This window comes from Poecilia reticulata, linkage group LG19, assembly GCF_000633615.1.
Source record: "Poecilia reticulata strain Guanapo linkage group LG19, Guppy_female_1.0+MT, whole genome shotgun sequence".
Taxonomy (NCBI): Eukaryota; Metazoa; Chordata; class Actinopteri; order Cyprinodontiformes; family Poeciliidae; genus Poecilia; species Poecilia reticulata.
The window spans coordinates 11,480,770-11,491,539 of NC_024349.1; the positions used below are offsets into that span (position 1 = coordinate 11,480,770).

The following is a 10,770-nucleotide window of genomic DNA, read 5'->3' on the forward strand; positions in this document are numbered from 1 at the left end:
CCGCCTGAGACTCTGCCTCCCGAGTGTCCTTGTGCTCCGCCTGAGACTCTGCCTCCCGAGTGTCCTGTGCCTGCTGCTGTAGAGCAGCCTTCCGAGCGTCCCAGTGCTCCGTCCAAGCGACCTGCCGGCCCTGCAGAGCCTCCTGCCGGCCCTCCAGAGCTGCCTCCGGGACTCCGCTTCCCGCGTCGGCGACGGACCCGTCTCCAGGACTCCGCTTCCTGCGCCGCCCGCTGGACTGTCCACGGCAGGTACCGCCCTGTTTTTTTGACTGAGTGATTCTTTTTTTGTTCCCCGTGGACTCTTGCCCTCCCTCCGTCGCCCCTCCGCCCACCCTGATGGGTTGTTTTTTTGTTGATTTTTACTCTCTGTAACATAGTTTAGACTTAGATATCTGATTCTATGCATCATAATTTCAGGGATGGAAACATCTTGTCTCCTGTCCAAACATAACATGAACTTCACTTTTTTTTGCTACTAGTGGCATGTATTTTTAAAGAAATCCAACAGAAAGGGGATGGAAAGAAGGTGGGTGGGAGAGGACAGGCAACCGAGGAGCCACGTAGCAAAGTTGTAGTCAAGACCACCTACCCAAGACCAAGTCAAGACCAGCACACCGCGCTACATGACACAAAAAAATTAACTTTTACCTATCAAAATTGCTTCTCAAATTGACCTGAAAGATCCACATTCCCATAAAACACCTAGATATTAAATACTTRGAGCTGAAATAAATKTAATCAGTAAAGATMCGTCCAGAAGAATCGGATCGTTCCTGAATATCATACCACTTTACTGCACTTTGGTACCAGCATTGTCCCATATWTGCGACACCTCAGTCAACACCTCCACACAATAAATCAGTGCATGAGTGACAAMTTTTTTTCATCGCAGATGCAACATGTRTCTCAGTACAGCTAGCTTAGCTAGCATCACGTCCACGGAGCTTACCTTTCTTTAAGCTTACTGTACTTACTGTAAAAATGTAGTGGAGTAAAAGTAGAAAGTACCCATTATTAAATCTACTTACATAAAGTACAKATRCACGAAAATTGTACTTAACTAAGGGATTGGTCAAAACCAATCCCTTAGTAATTACCGCTTACAGAGCACAACCYTTTAAAAGAAAACTAATAAWCTTGTGAACGAATATGTAAAAAAGAAATGATAAAACAGTTTTATTCAACTACTTTCAGGGCATGCAACTAAAATAAAWAATTTTCCGTTCTTGGACTGGTCATTGGCATCAATATCCCAAATGTTCAAAAGGTTTAAAGACAGAAATATTAATTAGATCCCACAGGGAGAGCAGAAGTGAACAGTCTGAATGGAGAATAGTGTCTCCGGTTGCTAGTTACCCACCTGTTGCTGTGCAATGCCTGTTCAACCAGCTCACAGGCATTGCACATTGAACAGGATTTAGCTTATAAATATTGTCTGGACGTTTTCTCTTAGTCAGCACGTACAGGTGAGCCCACATTTGCCTAAAACCACAACAGTTTTAGCCTCCAGTCTTTTCTTCAACATAGTTTCATTTTTACCTCAACATTTTTTCCCATAATTTTTAAAATCAAATTGTCACTTTATTCTCAACATTTAAACTTTATTCTGTATTGGAAACCACAATTCCTTTCCTCCAAGTAAACCCAATACCCTCTTCTGAACTGGTATGATGATGGTGATGTTATGGTAATTCGGAAAGGTTATTGTTTGCAGCAGATAAGTCACATTTATTCTTTATTATTAAATTTCTGTTTAGAGTAGTTGAGCTCAGTCTTTGGAAAATTCCCTTCCTGCCTCTTTGGTAAGGCTAATCTCTGCTGGATGATTATATTGCTTAGAATCATTACTTCTTAATCCCACCACATTATGTAGCAACATTGGGTAACACTTTATTTGAAGGGGTGTGCATAAGACTGACATAACACCTGTCATGAACATAAAGAAGTCTTTATGAATGTTTATGACAGTAGTCATGAAGTGTCATTTAGTAAATAATGACACTTTTAATGCAAAGTTGTTCTACAAGTTGCATTGAAAGTCCATTAAAAATGCCAACTGCATGATTTTGTAAATTATGATAATTTAATGCAATGCTTTACATTGTATGCTCATATAAAGTCCCTATGAAATGCAATAAAATTTGTTGTTTGTAACATAGCAAAATGCAAAAAGACTTGGATGCATAATTGGTATTATAATAATAATGCTTCTCCATAGTTCAAACCCTTGGATTTACATGATGTAATATCTTGTTTGTCCAGAATGTTTCTTTGCTCCTGGACCACAAATTCAAATATTTGCCTGTTCAATGCAGACAGTGTAATTTGATTTCTCACATTTTACTGTCTTATTCATATGAACACACCCCACCTGTCCACACAGAGCAGGTGAACATGCAAAGCTAACCTGTCAATGAACAGATACGCTTCCTTTTCCTGCTTTTCAGTCATTCACATACTCCAAGGCTGTGTATAACCTCTGTGTGTTTTTGGAGTTGCTGCTCTTTTCTCAGAAAACAGGTGCAGCCCTGCTCTGTCACTTCTGTTCCCACATATCAGGCACTTCAGGTTCTGTAGGTTTGAATAAATTCCCCTCCCAGTGCATGACATTACTTCTCTGGCTCGCCTACATAGGCGTGACTGAGCACTCTCTTTAAACGCAGGTGACTTTTCATGGGAAACGTATTTTCTGAAAAGCAGAACCACTTCAGGATGCAAAAAACAGCATTTTTTTCCTTGGTGCTGGTGTTGGCAGTGAGCTTTTTTCTTTTTATTCTTTCTTGGGAAAATTATGAAGGTGAATCAAAGTAAGTTTCTCCACTAGATTCCTCTGATGCCTTTTAACTATTTATTTATTCTAATTATTTCCTCTCACCATTCTCTTTTTCTTTTTCTCTCAAAGTTGGAAAGTCTTCTCAGGAAAAGTACTACCTAGAGGTGAAGATACATCGATTAATGTTGTGCAAATGATAAGGAAGCTGAGTCTGTTATCAGGTTTGCCAACAGAGATTGAGAGGAAAACCAATAAAACCAACATTTACTCCCTAGGAAACGTTAAAACTCAGAGCAGAGCTCCTGAGAGTCCTGTCCCCATCATGGATTTAAGTTCCTTCAAAAAACTTCCTCAGTGGAGTTTTGAGGATATATACAATCTGGATGCTCCAATAACACCAACAGTGAGTATTTTTGTGGGACTGAACAGGAACCTCATGAGTTAACGTTGGGGAGAGTAGTGATCGACTACTGGCTGTGTCTTTACATGTTTGTTTTTCGGGTTAATCCGTTCTTTGTTTGCTTTTCTCTTTGCATGCGTTTCCACTACCTGGCTAAGCTGCCAACTCCTGAGCTGAGTTGCTACTTAAAATCAAATCCTCATTTCCAGCTGTCTAGACAAAAACAGCAATTTTAGAGTTATCTTTAAATGTAGCTCTTTGTTTTGCATACTCAGACTTGTCCACAGTCTCTGCGTAACTCCAAGGACGAGGACTTCCAGAAAGCTTTCCTTCCCAACATTCGCATGTTTCTGCACAAAGACAACTTCAACATCAGAGAGTGGAACCGGCTCTCGCACTTCAACAATCCTTTTGGTTTTATGGGAATGAAATATAGTGGTAGGTGGCTTTTTTTTCATGTACATCCTTCAGGCTTTTTTTTACACCTTGTGAGTACCTGATTGGACCCCTTTCTGTCTTCAGAACCGTTTTAATTCTTCCTGGTAAATATTCAACAAGCTGTAAGAAACATTTGTAGGAGAATTTGACACAGTTATTGCAGATTTGCTGGTTGCAGATCCATTATGTAAATCAGGAGTCTGCGACCTGCAGCTCTTTGGACCGGGCAGTAAGTTTGGCTGAAAAATTAAAAGAACCAGCTCATGTTTTGGATGCAGGTTTTTAACAGTTTTTTTTAATTGTTTTTTTCTGCACTATTTGCACTGAATTTCCACAAAGAATGATAGTAAAAGAACCAGACATATCTTTTTAAATCTGTTATTCTTGTTATTTTTCATCCCACAGACGAAAAATGTTCTTGCAACATTTTATGTTTATTTTTACTTTAAATCCTAAAAAATAGAAGTAAAATTGTGTTTGTTTAAACATTCTAATAAATTATAATACAGTTTTCTAAGTGGCACTGTTCCTCTTCCATAAATGTATCTCAAACCGTTACACTTCAGAATTTAAAATGAGTAGATATTTATGTAAATGTATTAGATGTTTGAAGAATAAAAATGTTATGTAACATTTAAACTATTTTTTTGGCCAAATCTTATTAGATGATAAAGGTTGCAGACCCCTGATCTTTGCTAAAAGGGAATCTGGAAACTGTGGAGATTATTAGAGGATAGTTAATTAATGTCAAATTCAAGAAACCTGAGCTTTAATATGTTGCATTAAGCTGCTCTTCCCAGTTCTGATACTTGGTTTGAGCTTTCTTAAGGTCGTCTTCATCAAATCCAGATGCCCAAATGCTTTGAGTTGCTGACATGTGATTGGCTGATTCACTTTTTGGGTCACAAGCGAAAGATCATTCAGATATTGCAAACCACAAGGCTGTAATTTTCTTAATTTTTGTTATATGTGTCCAAAAACATTCTTGGCAAACCTACGTCATTCTGTCACAATCTTTTATTATCTTGCTTAATTTGAGCTTTAGCTCAGTTTATATACTCCTGAGAAGATTAATGAACGCCCTAAATTATGGGAATTGGAAATACTCTCTCGTTGTGGAAATCATGGATTGTTAATTAGACTAATCACCTTATTATTGTTATCAGGTTGATGAACTAGTTTATCCGACAAACAGCATAAATTTGAGATTAAAGTGATTAAAATAAAAAATGAAGTAATAATTCTGAGCAACAAAAAAAACAAGATAAAAGATTAAAGTGAGCATTTTTAGAAAAAAAGTCTGAATTTGTAAAATAGAAAGTCTAAATTCTATGATTAAAATCCATCCATCCATCCATTTTCTGTACACCCTTGTCCCTATTGGGGTCGGTAGGGTTGCTGGTGCCCATCTCCAGCTATCTCCAGCTAACGTTCCGGGCAAGAGGCGGGGTCACTAAAAAGTGAGCATAGATTAACGTCACAATTCTGAGAGTCAGATTTTTCCCTCTTCCATAAATGTATCTCGATTCACTACAGCCCAGGATTTAAAATAGGAGGGTTTTGCATGAATCGCTTTTGCATATTATTCTATTTTGAAAGGTAGAAAATAAAACAAAGAGACTTGTTCTCACTTCTGCTTTTTGTAAACAGCTTACTCACAACCAAGTAGTTGGAACACCAAGGAAATTTAGCAGCAATAAATTAACTGAAGTAATTCTACAAAGTTAATAAGTGCTTCAAACATGTGACCCTTTGTAGGTACAGCTGGAGCAAATCAACCAGCTGTAACCATCCTTGGTAAATATTTGCTTGCAGATGTAAAGCCTGTAGTGAAGCTGATCTCAAAGCCCAAAGAGCCGCTGCTCCTCCCAAAGCCAGGCGGGGACGGCTGCGTCCACTGTGCCGTGGTGGGAACGGGCGGCATCCTGAACGGCTCAAAGATGGGCGCCGAGATTGATGCTCACGACTACGTGTTTCGGTAGGAAAACAAACCATTTGGTGGAGTCTTCTTTGGAATCGTTTTTAAAAAGCAGCCACAAAATACCAAAGGATTTGATGGATTATAGTAGAAAGACAAAGCAGGAATGTTTGCACCTAGGTGTGTGATTTACACACATCAGGTGCAACCAATATTTTTATTGGTGTGACCAATAAAAATAGGATTTTACTGTCTTCAAATCATTACATCCGTCTTATTTTAGTCAACATTAACTGTGCTGACAGCATCTCGGTATCAAGGAACATTTACAAATATAATACTGTCTCTTCTATGTTTATTTCATTTTATTTAATCAGCAACAAGACATAAAACAATGTTATGTATTGTCCATAGGACCTTTAACTAAATGCTTCCTTTATATGGAAGCCCTGAAAGGTAAGAAAGAAAATAAATTATTTTGAAAAAAMCTTTTTTAAGACCCATTTTCTAAAGCTGACTAAATCTTATTTTTCTCTTGGCTTTAAAAGAAATGTGCGAGTTAGAAACAATTAAGATATTTTAAAGTTTTTTTGTTTTTTTTTCTCTCTTTGTGGAACATTTTGCCTTTCAGGGCTTCTATACTTATAATATATTAGGGGATAGAAAGTTATACTTTACTGTGCTACTAAAGAAATGTATCTGGAGCTACAGCCTCTGTTGTTATACAGCAGAGGCTGTATAACAACATGTTACTGCATAACATGTTGTAAAGATCTGCATTATGTTAATTAAATATTCAAACAGAAACACTAAAAGGTTTATTTAATTTGATTTGATATGCAGTGTAGACTAAAAATATGAGTTGTGGTCAACACAGATACATCTAGAAGTGTTTTGTCATTTTTGTTTTCATTTGAACAATTTTTTAGATGGTTTCAATTACAATAACATTGATCATTCCTATTTGCATAACAAATGTTGAAGCTGTGTTTCGTTTGTGCGACAGGATGAATGGTGCAGTGATCAACGGCTACGAGGAAGACGTAGGGACAAAAACGTCGGTTTATGTTCACACCGCTCATTCAATCACAGCATCCCTTGAAATTTTTAAGGAGTACGGATACAAGTCTGCCCCGCATGACGAAGTATTAAAATGACACAGAAACCATCATAACAGGTAGATTAGAAACACTTTTCTCACAGTTTCTTCCTTACAGGGAATAAAGTATGTCCTGATTCCTGAGGGTCTGAGGGAYTACCAGTGGCTGCAGGGTCTTCTCAAAGGAGAGAAAGTTTCCTCCGGTCAATACCAAGATATAGAGTGAGTACAGTTTGTGTGCTTAATGTTGAGGTTTATTATTTCTATCCTTGTCATAATCTAATTTTAGTAGAAATGGAACAAGGGATTTTTATGATCACATCTCATCTTCAACAACATATACAGCTCTGTAAAAAAAATTAAGAGACCACTTAAGACRACCACTTACAATGATCAGATTCTCTGATTTTCCTTTTTAKAGGTTTATATTTGAGTAAAATGAGCATTGTTCTTTTATTCTATAAACTACATCCAAGCAAAACGTTTTTATTAGCAGAAAATGAGAAACGGTCAAAATAGCAAAGACGCAGAGCTTTCAGACCTCAAATAATGCAAAGAAATTTATTCATATTCATTTAGAAACAACAATACTAATGTTTTAACTCAGGAAGAGTTCAGAAATCAATATTTGGTGGAATAACCAGGAGGTTTTCAATGGGGTTCAGTGCAGTGGGCTCTTCATTTTTTCCACAGCTGTATTTTTTGGCTTCAAGCTTTAAATTTTGCATCTCTATGACGACAATTATTTGCAAAATTGCTTCTAAAATCATATATGATTAAAACTCAGACAGGATTGATAGTTCCAGGAGGATTATGATCCCAAACACATCCCAAGCGAACACTGAGCTGGTGGATTTATGCTAAAAGTCTAAACTGTTTAAACACCAAAGAGAATATTAGAAGGAATATGTGGAGTATTTTATGGTTTTGTTGTCTTTGTGAACAAACATCTTGACAGAGTTCTTCTTCTTCTTACAAAATAACCAATGACCGTCTTTCTCCCTCCAGTCCCAGAGCTTATTACTCAGGACAGTTCAGTGAGGATAACGTCTATGTTCTGCACCAGGATTTCCTGCGATACGTTCGAAACAGGTCAGTGTTTGAACCAAGATACGATACTATCCTGCTAAAAATCAGWGTTAAAAGCTGTTTGAATGCTATTGCTTCTTTTTACCTCTAAAATAACGAGTCCACTTTCAGTCAAATTAAATCAGTAAATACCATATTTTCCGGACTATAGAGTTCACCTTACTATAAGTCGCACCTACAAAGTAAAAAAAAACAAAAAAAAACGGAAACGTACCGATCTCGATTTTTCACAATAAATCTGCTATTAAGGACGCAGCCCTCCATCTCCAACGCCAAACCAAGGATACTATCAGATCGATAGCCCTCAGCTTAAAAGTTGCATCATACAAACTTTTTTGTGTGGTTTCCGTGATGAGGGGGTATGAGTTTGAAAACATTTCTCCGTCGTACCTGCTGCTAGCATGTGCTTGTTCTAAATGAAAATTAGCACTTTCTTCTTTGATTTCCAATTTTGACTTCCAGCAATTCACTTCTTGCTAAAGAGCCCCCTGGTGGTTGAAGAACAATCCACAGAAAAGCCACACGGTTATAAGCTGCGTGGTTCAAAGTGTGGGGGAAAAGTAGCGGCGTATAGTCCGAAAATGCGGTATTTCTGAATTATGACTAAGAAGAAAAAACGGTTTCACCGTTTTAAAGGAGAACACATTTCAACAAACAGCTGTAATTAGATAAATAAGATATGAATAGCATATAACTGACCTTGAATCTATGTTATTGGATTAAATCAACTTTAGTCATTCTCTTTTAGAAAGTGACACTTGTATTGTGAATTGGTTCCATATAATTAATTGCATAGATTACGCATCCCATCAGGCTAACATTTTCACTGCCAACAGGTACTTAAGTTCAAATGACCTTAGTGGAGATTACTGGGCAATTGTGCGACCAACCAACGGGGCGTTTACTCTCTTTGTGGCTCTGCACACATGCGACACGGTAAGTTAGTCATAAATAAGGAATATTTAGACTGTATAGTTTGTGCAATGCTTTTTGTCTTTATGTTTTTGTCATTCTTAGTATGTAAGTTAACTTTAATTTGAAATTCAGTTTTTATTTTGAAAAGCTCACTTCCTGTTTGAGCCACAGACTTCAGAAAGACTGCAGAAACATGGGTCAATGCAGCTTTTGACCGAGCGTGTGTCGTGTTTTATTGAAAAGAAGAAAAATTCATTGTATAAGTGATTCTGAATCTTCAGTTTTTTATTTTTTTCTTAATAAAGATTTCTTAGTTAAATAACAGTGTCCCAATCAATAAACCTGATTATTATTTGTTGGACTCTACATTAAGTTAATCTTTCTTAAGCTCTAAAAGTGTATCAAAATCCAAAATCAGCTGTTTCTTTCTTTTCTTTTTTGTTTTTAGCTTAAAACTAATACTATGTACTATCTTTGCTCTCCACAGGTGAGTGCATATGGATTTATGACAGAAGACTACAGCAAATACTCAAACTATTATGCGGAGAAGCTTTTGAGCGAAGTAATTTTCTACATCAACCACGATCTCATTCTGGAGAAAAATCTGTGGAAAAGCTTTCACGACAAAAAAATACTGAAGCTGTATCAAAGAACTGGGTCAGAAAAGCGAACGGATTCCTGATTCAGCGTCAGGAGTCAAGAAGACCTGAAAAAATATGACGGTGTTTATTATTTTTATGACTGTACTTTAACCTTAAGCTTATTTAAATGAGCTCTATGTACACAAGTGGCAGAGACTTGTGTAAATATTTGTTGTAAAATAATGTCCTACATGTGGACTGTATTGAGGCATATAAGTTGCTAAAATGAAGAATATTTTTACATTTATTTATAGATGCATTATTGTTTTTGCAGTAATAATCTCTGCATTTTATGTTGGTGACATATCTTTGCAATGTGGTAGCTGTAGCAATATTTTAGTTTTAAAAAAGCACTCTAACAGATTAACACTGTCAAGAAAGCAAGCATTTTTAAAATAAATACATAAAACCAAAAATATATTTAATGAACTTTTGTTTATTCATGTAGCTTATAATTAGCAGGGGAAACTGTAGAACTACATTTTGTGGAAGAAAACGGCTAATATACTGTGAATAGTGTGGAAATCAGTGTTGCTTGTATGTTATTATATTTTTCTGTTTGTTTTATTTGTTAATCACTTTTGAAATAAACTGACACAGTAAACTAAACAAACCTGTTCCATGTCTTTCTTGGGCACAACTTCTTTCAGGGACAGATTTAGTTGTGTTAATTATATACTTAGTTACAAGAAGACGGGCACATATTTTAAGATGTATATAAATAAATATATATTACAATACACAGCTCATTACATGCTTCTATATTTAACAGAGGTCTCAGTACAAAAGTGATGGCCCTTAATACTGCTGCAGTTAACTAAATAAAATACTGAACTTTTAACTAACACAATGAACAGATTTCTGCTCACCAAATGTATTGATGATATTTTAAATTTGTTTTATTTTTACATTGGTTAATGCTTTTGTTGTAGTTCTGCGGCACTTTGACATTTACATGTAAAGTGAAATATAAATTTAATTGCATTATTTATTTCTGACTGAATTTCATCATTTTAATGCTCCTTTCATGTTGCTGTTTGTTGGATTCTTGGGAATTTCAAGACATAACTTTGAATTTTTAAATAATATACAAAAAACGTCCTATTAACAGAAATCTCACGCCACCTATCCTACGATGAAAACCTCTACACGACAGGTAAAGAAATCCTTTTCAACGCCTCGGAAGCTGATGCTCATATTTTAAATTTAAACTCAGGATTTTGTTGTTATCCAACTTTGCACAACAAAATTCCGTGTGATATCACTTTTAATAAAAACAAATCACTAAATTATGTTAAAATACAGAAAATCGGTCGCAATAACTACACCAGCAACATTTCCAGAGTTTATTTCTGCTTCGCGCTGTTGAACACACAGCACCACCTTGTGGTTAAACGGGGTAAGATCCTTGCTCTCCACCAATATGGCTGTTCTCTCGGTTCACTCGGGTCACTGCAAGCTGCAATCGAAGCGCAGAGTCCCAATAATATGTATTGAT

The 10,770-nt window shown here is 36.5% G+C and overlaps 2 protein-coding genes across 7 annotated transcripts in view; one reads left to right on the forward strand and one right to left on the reverse strand.

The window, feature by feature from the left end:
• LOC108167262 (aspartate, glycine, lysine and serine-rich protein-like) overlaps positions 1–1,406 on the reverse strand; it is a 2,070-nt gene extending 664 nt beyond the window's left edge. Inside the window, exons 1-2 of the mRNA XM_017310695.1 lie at positions 1,360–1,406; positions 5–235 (exon numbers count right to left, since the gene is read on the reverse strand). Of these exons, the coding sequence (XP_017166184.1) occupies positions 5–235; positions 1,360–1,406 (278 nt within the window). The remainder of the gene's footprint in view (positions 1–4; positions 236–1,359) is intronic.
• Positions 47–9,879, forward strand: LOC103481511 (alpha-N-acetylgalactosaminide alpha-2,6-sialyltransferase 1-like). Of its 6 annotated transcripts, XM_008437002.2 has the most exons (10): positions 2,033–2,806; positions 2,902–2,936; positions 3,048–3,175; positions 3,448–3,610; positions 5,369–5,588; positions 6,535–6,673; positions 6,746–6,849; positions 7,636–7,719; positions 8,553–8,652; positions 9,119–9,879. In XM_008437002.2, exons 1-10 carry the CDS (start codon positions 2,673–2,675, stop codon positions 9,311–9,313), a joined length of 1,302 nt encoding a protein of 433 aa, XP_008435224.1. In that variant the 5' UTR covers positions 2,033–2,672; the 3' UTR covers positions 9,314–9,879. The 6 variants fall into 6 exon arrangements, with proteins under 6 accessions (XP_017157202.1, XP_008435224.1, XP_008435222.1 ...); XM_008437000.2 differs by having other exon boundaries at positions 2,902–3,175; XM_008437001.2 differs by having other exon boundaries at positions 2,035–2,806; positions 2,902–3,175; positions 5,426–5,588.
• Positions 9,880–10,770: the final 891 nt, after the last annotated feature.